Source organism: Pongo pygmaeus, chromosome 2 (assembly GCF_028885625.2).
Source record: "Pongo pygmaeus isolate AG05252 chromosome 2, NHGRI_mPonPyg2-v2.0_pri, whole genome shotgun sequence".
Classification (NCBI taxonomy): domain Eukaryota; kingdom Metazoa; phylum Chordata; class Mammalia; order Primates; family Hominidae; genus Pongo; species Pongo pygmaeus.
In genome coordinates, this window is record NC_085930.1 from 6,117,707 (window position 1) to 6,130,864 (window position 13,158).

Here is a 13,158-nt window from a genome sequence, read left to right on the forward strand (position 1 = left end):
GAATCTATTATTGCCTGGCTGCAACTGTATGTGACCTAATAATCAAATATGTTTATTTCAGATTAGATAAAGTTAACATCTTTATTTGCAATGCATTCTGAAAGGCCTAGTGGAATCAAAGATAAATAATGTAAAGTCTGTTCTCTTCAGGACCTCTATTTTAAGAATGGATAGTTGGTATAGAAATCTCACAGTAATTACATGTCCTATAAGTATCTAATTGAGAACCTACTCAATTAGATTCTGCTATGTTCTAAGCAAGATGTTTCTAAGAAAAGACATTCCTGGTGTCTCCCCTTAAGGAACTTCCAGGCAAAAAACAAGTAGAAAGGAATGCTTCTGAATTCATTTACACTCATGAACACCTTGCAGTTCCAGAGGGTGCCTTCTGATTGTGCACACAGACTTAGTAGGTGCAAAGAATATACTAAGGTTTTCAATTTTCTCTAGTGCCTCTGTTAGAGCAAGCAGAGTCTTAAAATCATCCTGTTATTGAAGCTTTGGCAGCTGTTTTAAGAGTTTCTGAATTAACAGAGAAATGAGTGGAGAGTAAGAACTGGTATCCTAAGTCATAAGTAAAACAAATATAATTTTGGATAGTCATCAAAAAGTCTAGGTGTCTTCATACATCACATCAAACACACTTTTCTATTTAGCTGCTAGTGTAAAAGAAGAAGGAACAACGTTAGCATTCCACAATGAATGTGCAGAGATAAAACACAGAGCAACAAATTCTTCAGTGACATTAATAAGGTATTTGGTACACTAAGTCTAAACAAAGTTTGTATGAGAAGGAATATTTATAGTAACCTTCTGCTATCTGGCTCAAATGTAATTAACTGACTATATAAAAAGCCATTAGCATTCTCATCTCTCCCCTCCAAACTAAACCAAAACAGATAACATAATTCATTAGCCAGGATTAAAAAGAGCAAAAAAAAGATCATGATGTTTCCTCGGTATTAGTACAAAATTTTCCCACACTTCCAATCTTAAAAAGAGAAAACCAGTAAGAAGAGTTATGCTGGGATGTAAAAAATATGAAATGTCCAAATGAAATAATCAAGTAAAATATCGTCAATGCTTGAAAGCAAATGCCAGATGACTCCGTTTTAGTATGTCACTTTATAATGTTAATTTTTCAGTGTTACCCTTTTAAAAGGAGGTTTATGAACATCCTCCCCAAAAAACAACCCCACCTGCCATTTGAGCATGCTGTCAAAATCCAGCAAGTCTGCCCAGATCCCAGAAACATGGTCCAAATAAATTTTTAGTTACATACATGGTAAATTAAATAAAATATATTACAGTATCCTTCTCTTTCATCAAATATGAGAGATAATGTATTTAAATAAAAGTCACATTTTAAAATATATTAGATAAATTCCTGGTAAACAGTATGACACATAATTTCTTACCTTCCTTACTAATTTTTATACTACTCCTTGTCAGTTTAAGCTTGCATAGTTATTTTTATATGCATTTCTATTTTACCAAATTTATTGTAATAAGTACTCTTTACCTTCCTGGCGCTTTTTGGAGTTTGTTTGGCATGCGATTCTTAAATCATTCTTTAGCCACCAATATTTCTTTCTACCCTCCTTTATTTTCTCTCTCTAAACAGCCATTGAAAGAGAAAAATTCACCATTTACTATTCTTAGCTTTCTTTTTTCCTTATCCTACCTAGCCAAAAGAAAGAGGAGAAGGAGGAGGAGGAGGATGAGGAGGAGGAAGAGGAGAAGAAGAAGAAGAGGAGGAAGAGGAAGAGGAAAAGGAAGAGGGAGAGGGGGAGGAGGGGGAGGAGGAGGAGGAAGAGGAAGAGGAATTTATTCTGTAAACCATGTCTATAGTCAAAAGCAAAATATTATGTTCTGTCCAGATTTAAAGAGGACAATTTATATACAAAGTAGTCTCATTTATTCCACATGCATTTGAGAAAAGTGACTGATTATGCGATCAGGAGTAGAACACCAGAGTTGACAGAGTGTAACAGCAAGCAAGGGCATTAAAACGGACAAAATTTCAAGGACAATATGCTTAACTTCTCCTATATATTTATTCATTTAAAATTTGAGTAACAATTTTAGTGTGTTCTTCAGCATAAAACCTTGCCTAATGCTAGGTAAATTTTGGGATTAAGTGAAATTATGATATGATAAGCACAGCTGATATACATAATTTTATATAAAATGATCTTTTAACTGATTCCACTTAAAATATAAAGTGATTTTAATACATATTAACTTAATTAAAGAGTTCTGGTTCTGTGATATTATATTAATATTAAATATGCATTCAAGCCTAAAGGATGATACACATAATTTTTGAGCACTAAAACGAGCCAAATCATGGTGCAAAAGACACTTAAAAATCATGCCTGTATACATTAAACATTGAGGCATCAGCTCTGGATTTTTAAATCAAATAATCTTCTAAAAGCACTAATCTCTTGTAAGTAAACACGTATTTGATACCCAGATGTCAGTGAAGAAAAGACTGTACTTTATAACAATGAAGTAAATATTGCTATAAGATAGATGAGCACCAGCATAAATAACCACCAGAGAATCTAATTCTGTTAGAATTAGGTTAGCTGAGTGCTAAAGATTTCTCAACTTTCTACATAAAAAGATAGAATGTTTTTCTTTCAGGTGGTCTAGAATTAGATTACCTTAGTTATTAAACAGCAGAAAAACTTAAATATAGTATATATAACACCTCTTATAGGGTGCAGGCCAGCACTGTATAATCAACTACTTTAATATTTCTACAGCAAAGCATGAATTACCACATCCAGTGGAATTAATTTTAGTCCATAAATAGACTATGGTCAGTTTGAGGCATGTTTTCCTGCCAAGTGAGTTGAGACTGAGTGCATTTCATTTAATGACACTATGATAAACTCACAGGTGAGAAATATTACTCAAAGAAAAATAGAGAAGGCTCTTACCTTGGCACATAAAACCTCTTTCTTCATAGCCAGCATTGCAGGAACACTTGCCAATGGGTACAAGCCATTCGCCTTCTGTACTGCAGTACATCCTTGGAGGATCTTCCTCCTTAGAATTGTTGACACAAGACCCTCTAACCTCCACCAGGGACTGGGAGTCCATGGGTACCGTGTCTGGAAACATAGCTAGATTCTTCACTGTAAATGGGCACTTTTTGAAGTATACTCTCACAGACACCAAGGCAACACAAGCACCAACATCTTGAAATGCCAAATAAAATCCCTTCTTGTTGACAGGACCTACTTCTCTAATCTCAGTGTTGAGCTTAAGAATACGGTCCCCAAGATCCATTTGAGTGAAACTTTCATCAGCTGCAATGGTGTCAATCTTTGTAAACTGATGCTCTCGAAATTTCACCCCATGATCATCATCCGACTCCATGTAGTACAGGTTGAATGTTTCCTTGCAAGTTCCTAAAACCAATGGAATGCTATTGCAGTCTCGTAGAGTGAACTTGAGCTCCACATAAATCTTCTGAGCTGAGTTCCTGGGGACCCAGTTTGTTCTCAGCCAATTGTTTTGACTGTGATCCATGACATTGCACACCTGGTAAGTCCTGATGGGTGTGTAATGTTCATCCACACCACTGATCTCTTCCCACTGAAGAATCAAAGAGAAACAGAGAGTGAGGCAGAATTAATGATAAAGAATACAACATAAGGGTGTCAGAGCCATCACTATATAATACATCATCATTTACTCGTTAAAAACATTCTTGTTTGTCGTTCTTATTTGCAAGGTTCTCTGAGTTAATGGACATAAAGTAATTTATAATTTTGATGAACACATTTCAATTGCATTGCAGTTTGTTGAATATTCAGGAAAAAGACACTTAGCAGTTAATAGAGCCTAATCAAACATTCCAGGATCAAAATCTCAAATCAGTTTTCTCCAATGACACTATAATATTATTTTCTCATATGTTTTTGGGTGTTTTTCTCTGTTTAAAAAAGAAAAAATTAATAATACTGCCTAAAATTCATGCTTATTAACCTTTTCCCAATTTGTGCCAGGTTTTTGGTAAAACTGATATAAGGTAAAATAAAGTGAATATAAATGATATTTGTGCTATGTATCATCATGCATGACATTTTTTAATGTACTGTCATTTCAATGGACATGTGTTGCAGAACTGTGAAAGAAAATCTGAAGTAAAAATACAAATGTTCCTCACCCCCCAGCCTCCCACCAAATATATAACCAAGTTATGTGTGAAAAACAGAAGACATGGCAAACATTCGATTCTTAAAGCCTTTTACACCCACACTGGACTTTTTCTTAGTCAAGAAATAGATAGATATTTGGGGTTTTGTTCTTATAGTAGTTAAGGTTATCTTAGTACAACTTTTATCACTGTAAAAAGCCTTTAAAAGCATTAAGACTTTTGAGAACAGTGAAGCACTATTTTCTGTGATCCTTAGGACAAATTTAGAGAAGTTTTTAACTTAGCATCATAAGTGTGTGTTACTTATGATCCTAAAACTATTAGACCAATTGTTTTTGTTATCTATGTGTCCATACTTTCTTCTTATCATGCCTCATTTTGCTTACTTCTTGCAAGAAACTACATCTTTTGCCATGCCATTCTTGAATGTCAAGTTTTCTAGGGATCTCTGTTATTTATGCAGAAACTTTCTAACTCTTAAGTTTCACATTTGTGTTCCTCTTAAAACTGGTCCTAAGCCACATGTTAATTTTTCTAAGTGTTTGAATCGAGATAAGTAATATTTCCACATATTGTATTATTGTCAATGTAAACTCTTTTATTGTTTACGAAAGATGTGGTGGATATTCTGTCCTTTATTCTTTTCTTGTGGAACTTGTGGAATCTTTCCTTCCTTCCTTCTTTCCTTCCTTCCTTCTTTCCTTCCTTCCTTCTTTCCTTCCTTCCTTCCTCCCTTCCTTCCTTCTTTCCTTCCTTTCTTTTTCTTTCTTTCTCTTTCTTTCCCTTCTTTCCTTCCTTCCTTCCCTCCCTCCTTTCTTTCTCTTTCTTTCTTTCCTTCCTTTCTTTCTTTTTTTTTTTTTTTTTTTACAGAGTCTTGCTCCTGTCACCCAGGCTACAGTGCAATGGCACGATCTCAGCTCACTGCAACCTCTGTCTCCTGGGTTAAAGCGATTCTCCTGCCTCAGCCTCCTGAATAGCTGGGATGATAGGCCCCCGACACCACACCTGGCTAATTTTGATATTTTTAATAGAGACGGGGTTTCTCCATGTTGGCCAGGCTGGTCTTGAACTCCTGGCCTTGTGATCCACCCGCCCTGGCCTCCCAAAGTGCTGGGATTATAGGCATGAGCCACTGTGCCCATCCGGAATATACCTTTCTTACGGTATAACCCCATGGGACTGTGCATTCTTCTGCCTTATGCCTTCCATAACCCTGACAATCTTAAGAAAATTTCTGTATTCTATAACCCTTATTGAATCCACTATTCATTTGTAAATTTAATTCATGATACATGCTAAAGTTAGTTTAATTTTGTTTCATAGGCATTTGCTAAATTTTAGGCAGGTCTCTTCATATTCACTATAGTATGGAGCACAAAACTTCACCTTTTGGTATATGCACAAATATTATTTTTCTTATAATATAAGTAAGAGTTATTCATGGGAATACAACAAAATGTTTTTCTTAGAGAAAATATTTAAATATTGTAGTTAAATTTATGAATAAAATCCTTGTGAAGCCCATTATAAATGTGTTCCTACATTTTTCTCCAATAAAGGAGTTAATAATTTTCATCAGGAACAATAGACATTAAACACTTTTAACTAAATCAACATCATATAAAATGCATTAACACTTTTTTTCTATTTCTATTCACACTATGTTATGATTTTCTTGTATGTTTTTTGCTTTGTTTGTTTAAAGAAACAATAAAAAATATTACTGCCTAAAATTCATCTGTATGAATATTTTCCCAATTTGGGCCACGTGCAGGTTTGTTACATTGGTCCATCGCATGAGGTCGAGTTTTGAGTACGATTGATCCCCTCACCCAGGTTGTGAGTGAGCACAGTACCCAACAGTTAGTTTTTCAAATCTTGCTGCCTCCCTCCCTTTTTCCTTCAGCAGTCCCTAGTTTTTATTGTTGCCATCTTTAGAGACACAGAAATTTTAATTCACACCTTCTAATCACAAAATAAAATAAAATATTAATTTATTAAATTGTTGGTAATTACAAGCAAAGGAACATGACATTTATTTGGCCTTTAAGCCTCATTTGGGGAAATTTTTTTATACTAAATTCTTAAATTATAAAAAACAATTTGTGAAATTTACTGGGGTGACAATCACAGTTTAAAAACTTCTAGTTCTTCATGGCTCACCTATTAACTTACAAACAAAACAAGTTAACAGCACTATTTATTTTAAAAACCTTGATCATTCAGGATCTAAATTACAAGATAGGCACTCATTTTCTGGAGGCAAAATTGACCTAGCTTCATTGTCACATCCGAGATTCAACAACGAAACAAGTTGAGACTATTTTAGAGGATCTCAAAAGTAATATACAAGATACATTCTAATGTCAGTTTAAGGAAAGAAAATATTCACATTGTATTTGTAATAATTGCCAATATACAATTTTCATGCATCCACTCTATGTGTATGTAATATACTGAGTTTTTAAGAAGATAAGATCACATGAGAGTCTCAGTCCTTAGAGTTTTACATTGAGGTGCCTATAATAATACAGTCACATTCAAAGCAAAATGAATGTATATGTTGAATATAAAAAAAGAGTCAGCAGACTTGGTGCTCCAAAAATCTCTGGTGTTAAAAGTTAGTGTTTTATAGAGTCTTCTCTAGTATCATTACCTTGGTTCTACAATGGCATTTTAAAGTACAGATGTAGCAAAAACTCTAGAGAATAAATGCTTTCCACAATCATCTTATAGAAAGTTCGATCGTGACAATATTATTTGAATGTAAACCAATTGACTTTAAATTTCTTAAGTCAATATTTCCTTTTAGTAATAAATGAGATTGTTACTTTGATGAATCATTTGCAAATTTATTCTGCAACGAACAGCATTTTACTGGACATCAAACAGAACATATTGTGTAGAGATTTTCATAACTTGATGTAAAATATGATTTTAATTATGGAGATCTCAGTGTAGTTTAACATTTGGCAAGATACTACAAGTCCTTGAAAACAGAGGTGTACATTGCAAGAAGATAATGCAAACATCACCGGCATTCTTTGCACATAAAAGGTTGCAAGGAGCAATTATCACTTCATTAATTTGTAATGAAGGCCAAATTGCTTGTAAGGGATGGTGATGTGCCATCTCAGGCCACTTGTGAAAACAACAAGTCTCTAACTCTAGCATTTGCTGAGGACTAAAGGCAGTAGAAATAAAATCCTTAAATGAATATTTTCTCATAGCAGCAGCAACAAGAAAAAATCATTAATTAAAGTGGCTGTTATAATGCTCATGCTTTGTAAATGTAAAGAATGCCCATGTTTCATTCATTTTTCTACTGTAAGAACTAATGTATAATATTCATTATATATTATCATTATATATTATCAGAGATTCTATCCTGCTATAGTAATTGTCTCAAGGCAGAGACGAAAAAAAAGAGGGAGACATAGCAATGGTAACATAGAATTTGGTGATGAAAAGCATCTTTCTCTTCATTTTCTTAATGCTTACAAGAAATCTCTGTGATTGGTATCCACCAGTAACAGCTTCAGCAAAAGGGAATATAAACTAAAGAGGAGCTCAGAATACTTTTTCAAGCTCTAACTCATTAAAATCAACAATTCTGATATTCAGCCTAGCTTCCAGATTTTGACTTTAAGCTTTAATTATTAGACCCCATAGGCCAAGACCGGGTTCCTTGTATTTTCATCTTTTTCTGGATCATTTCAAGTATAAGAAATGTATGCATCCAAACTTTCTCCCCCTGGACAGTCCATTCTGAAAATAACCACACCAAACCTCTCCACCATCAAAGGTAGTATAAGATACTAAGGAGGCTCTTAGTTTTTATTTCTAGATAGCACAGTTCCTTGTCACTGAATCAAACATATATTTTTGAGGGAAACATATATTTTAATAATTAACTGGCATTTAACCTAATAACTATTATGCTAGTATATCATCATCATTATGGTAATTAAGAATTTATATTTATTGTTGATATTAATTACTTTCATGGAAAACATTTTTAGTTATTTGCTAACAAGGGGTAGTAAGGTGAGGAGGAAGTTTACACTTCCTTTAAGAGAAGCAGAAGCTGCAATAAATTTAGTGCACAAGCTAATATAATTTAGAAACTATTAAGAGTGCAAAATAATCATGATTTACCTTTTAAGACTTAAAACCAGTTTCTAAGAAATTTATGGATGACAATATAAGGAAAATGCATCAGCAATATTGTCACATTTACATTATTTTTGCATTTCAATGGTTTATAAGAAACACCTATTTCTGCACTTTACAAAATGCTGATGATGATTAATCTTGCACCCAGTAATTTTAAGTGATATTAAGTTGGTTCATGTTATTCCTTTCTCCACTCAAGTTTTTTATTCTTATGTTTATTTCCCCTTGTACACTCATAGCCATTTCAAAATCCAGTCTTCATCCTGGAAGTATTTGGGCATTTACCAGGCAGCAGCATTTTAAGCATGCATGCAGAATCTCTTACAGCAAGGCTGTCACTGTCAAGTGTCACACACAAATATATCTACAAAAATCATTATATTTCTATTTATTCATAAGTAGTTTTCCTTAGCCCATTCTGGTCTCAAAAGTACACACACACACACACACACATTTACACACAGATAGATATTTCTAAAGGTATATTATAAAAAGATCAGAGTAATATCAAATAGTTGAGACAAATGAGGACTAGAATTATTTTTTGTTTGAGGTGTGTGTGTGTGTGTGTGTCTGTGTGGTGTGTGTGTCTGTGTGGTGTGTGTGTGTGTGTGTCTGTGTGGTGTGTCAAATCAGAGAATTACATTTGTGGCCAAGGAGTCGGGAAGACAGAAGATGGAGATTTGATGTTGGAAAATCCCTATGATTAACAAGATGTGGGACAGGATCCGAAGACAAATATGACCGAAAAGGGCATATGTGGGAAGATGTGGACAGTTATCTTAATAATAATAATGGCTACTATTCAGTCCCCAACCACCTTTAGCCCCTAAGTTTTCAGCAGAAATTTGGTAATGGTAGTAGAACTGCCTTATGGAATATAGAAAAGCCAACATCACAGTTTGGCAAAGTATACTGAAAAGATCTGGGAAACAAAGACAAATGTAAAAGAATCAGAATTATTATGAGGAAAGCCAACAAAGTATTTTAGAGAGTGAGAAGAGCTAGGAACAGAATCACGTAAGATCCCTGCTTAGAATTCTCATCAATATTGGGCACACCTCAGTACTTTCTGTGGTTTTAACAAGATACAGGCTATTAAAGGCACAATGTCTCCAGAAAGTTTGAGTATGTTGTCCCCTCTGTCTCCACTTTACCCAGCAACCTCGCAGCTGGGTTCATAGATGTCTGTGTTTTTCTTCTCTGTCTTCTAGTTCCTTAATACCCCTAGACTGAGACAAGACCTGAAGTAGCCTCAGCTCCACTATTCTAGGAGCTTTAAGATTTTTTTTCTTAATATTTCTATTTTATTTTATTTTATTTTTGAGACAGAGTTTCGCTCTGTCGCCCAGGCTGGAGTGCAGTGGCGCGATGTTGGTTCACTGCAGGCGCCGCCTCCCGGGTTCACGCCATTCTCCCGCCTCAGCCTCCCGAGTAGCTGGGACTGCAGGCGCCCGCCACTGACCCCGGCTAATTTTTTGTATTTTTTTTAGTAGAGACGGGGTTTCACCGTGCTAGCCAGGATGGTCTCGAGCTCCTGACCTCGTATCCGCCCGCCTCGGCCTCCCAAAGTGCTAGGTTTACAGGCCTGAGCCACCGCGCCCGGCTGGAGCTTTAAGTTATTTTCCTCCCAGCTGGAATTCAGGGTTACTGTACTGAGATCTCAGGTCTGTTGCAATGATACTGCACTTTTGGACAAATGTCCCATACCTTTAAGTCTGTTTAATTCCTTTATGTAATTGTTTTTTTTAATTCCAGCTAAGCAGGGAACCAGGAAGCTTTTCAAAAATACTGCTTCCCAGATAAAAAAAAAAAAAAAAAAAAAAAAAACAACCTAGGTGATTCTAACATTCTAACCCCCAACACTGAGAACTAATGCTATATATCCTTTGGCCAACTGGACTTTTAACTTCTGCGCTCTACCTGAACTGATAGGATTCTCCAATATCAGCTTCCATGAATTCTGGGTCTCCTTAGAAACTGCGTCTAAAGTGTCGTCCTTCCCCTGTCTCTGTAGCATGGTCTTATGTTAGGCCCTTATCCCATCTGGTTTTTCACTCCAGATTTGCCAAGGCCTAGACATGCCTTACACAGAAGCTCACCTGAATAACCTCATCTTCTACCTCCTACAAGGAATGATAAGATATTATTATAACAAACCAAGTAAATCCTCACAGTGTTCTATTTCACATCTGGTGGTAGTACACCTGACAAAACAGGTGTATTACAAAAACATGCGAACAGTGTGTGGGGAAATAAGTTTCAATCACATATTTATACTGGTATGAAGAAGACAATTGATTTTAGACATGCTACTATTTTTATAGTTTGCTGTAGTTTGATAGCATTCCACTGTGATTTTCTGTGGTGACTTGTGATTTTTGAAAACGCCCTTATAATTGCAGTTTTATTCAATTTTACATGGACATATTAAATATTTATATGTGCAAAGCTTAAATTAGAAACTGTGTACAGTAAAAAGATAAGTAAAATGTAATTTTTCATATATATATATATATATATATATATATTTTTAAGACAGAGTCTCGCTCAGTCATCCAGACTGGAGTGCAGTGGGGCGATCTCGGCTCACTGCAACCTCCACGTCCTGGGTTCAAGCGATTCTCCTGCCTCAGTCTCCGGAGTAGCTGGGATTACAGGCACGCACCGCCATGCCCAGCTACTTTTTAATTATTTATTTATTTATTTTGTATTTTCAGTAGAGACGGTGTTTTGCCATGTTGGCCAGGCTGGTCTCTAACCCCTGGCCTCAAGTGATCCACCTGCCTCGGCCTCCCAAAGTGCTGAGATTACAAGAGTGAGACATCACGCTTGGCCACAAAATGTGATTTTTCTTATCAGAAATTGATGCTGGTGGAGGAGGCATAACACATACAGTAGATGACAATATGTTCTGTATTTGAGGTACTGCAAGGAGTTATCGAGAAAGGAAAGATCATCATGTGAAGGAAGGTCCTGGAAAAGGATACGGAAATGAAAAGATAGGATTATTGGAACTTCTGTAAGTGAAAATTAAGGAGGACACAGAGAGGGAAAAAAAATGTCAGCAGGCTTAGCAAATGTGAGGACAGAACCTGTTTAAGTAACTGGGTTCCAGTATGATTGGAATATAGGGCAGTGGGCTGTGGATATGTGGACAAGTACTTGAAGTTCGCACTTAACACCCTTGATAGATTCTTAGAAACTGTGACTTTAAACAATGTATAACAAAACCAATTTTACCCTGGGCTAATTGATATAAACAAGAGTTAACTTCCCATGGCATATTTCTGGTTATGAAAACATCACCAAATTTCTAAATAAACACTCAAAGCACTTCTAATATTAAACATGGAAATAAATGTAAGGTACAGATTCATTTAAGAAAAATTCATGAAAACAAGATGATTATTAACCCAATTTTTGGTGAATAGCTGCGAGACAGTGGTCAGAATGGGTAGTGGGTTACATCTGGGAATGAACATTTGCAAAGTAAACACTTTAAGGAGCACCTCCTCCCACTGTGTAGTTCAAAAACCACGGCAAATACGGTGGCTCGCCGAGTGCCTTAGTACTGCCTCAGTACTGCCTCATTTAATGCCATGTATTTGTATGATTATTGTACACATGACAAATTTTTATTTTAAAATAATTTGTATTCATTCATTCATTCATTCTCTAACCTTTGGCTCTGTGTCCCCACCTAAATCTCATGTTGAATGGTAATCCCCAATGTTGGGGGAGGGACGTGGTGGGAGGTGATTGGAACATGGGGGTGGATTTTCCCCTTCTGTTTTCATGATATTGAGTGAGTTCTCATGATATCTGCTTGTTTGAAAGTGTGCAAACCTTCCCTCTTTGCTCTTTCTTCCTCCTGCTCCAGCCACGTAGGATATGCTGGCTTCCCTTTTGCCTTCTGCCATGATTGTAAGTTTCCTGAGGCCTCCTCAGCCATGCTTCCTGTACAGCTTACAGAACTGTAAGCCAATTAAACTTCTTTTCTTTTTAAATTACCCAGTCTTAGGTAGTGTTTTTATAGCAACGTGAAAACAGACTAATACACCTGCTTATTTCAGTTTAGAGCTGGGGTGGCTGGAACCTACCCCAGCAGCTCAGGGCACAAGGCAGGAGCCAGCCCTGGACAGGAAGCTATCGTATTGAAGGGCACACTCACACAGACCATATTCACTCAGACTGGGAACACTTAGACATGCCAGTTCACCTAATGGGCACATCTTTGGTTTACGGGAGAAAAACAGAGTACCTGGGGAAAACTCATGCAGCCATGGTGACAATGTGAACACTTCACACAGTGTCCCTGGCTGTGAATTACATTTATTTCTCATCAGTGTTACAATGAAAGATATTGGACAAAACTACCTTATTCAAGGACCTGGCATACTTAGGAATGTAAGGCCAGGAACAATTTGGGCAGTGCAACGTGTCTCTGCCTCATTTGCTGCAGTGAGAAACTACTGAAGAGAGGTGCATGGTTAGCTCTGGACTGGGAGTTGGTACAATAGAGAATAAAAAAGAGGACAGCTTTAGGAAGACCGTGGCAAAGACCCAGGCAAGACTTCTTAAAATGACTTCTGTTGAATAATTATATACTGAACATTCCCCAGAAAGATTATAAAGAGATGCTCTTTTTTCTTATGAATGCACACAGTGAATATCTACATGTGAAGATAGTAACTCAGCTTATCTTAGAATTTTTGATATACCAAAACACATTTCAGAATGGTTCTTTTTTGTACTGAAAGATGCAGCATCAACAAAAATAGACAAGGTACGCGTACATAAAT

The 13,158-nt window shown here is 36.1% G+C and overlaps 1 protein-coding gene across 3 annotated transcripts in view; it reads right to left on the reverse strand.

The window, feature by feature from the left end:
• The window catches only part of EPHA3 (EPH receptor A3), a 367,831-nt gene that overhangs the window by 255,082 nt on the left and 99,591 nt on the right, over positions 1–13,158 (reverse strand). For all 3 annotated transcript variants that reach the window (XM_054482953.2, XM_054482954.2, XM_063661463.1), the window contains exon 3: positions 2,952–3,612. In XM_054482953.2, the coding sequence (XP_054338928.1) occupies positions 2,952–3,612 (661 nt within the window). The remainder of the gene's footprint in view (positions 1–2,951; positions 3,613–13,158) is intronic.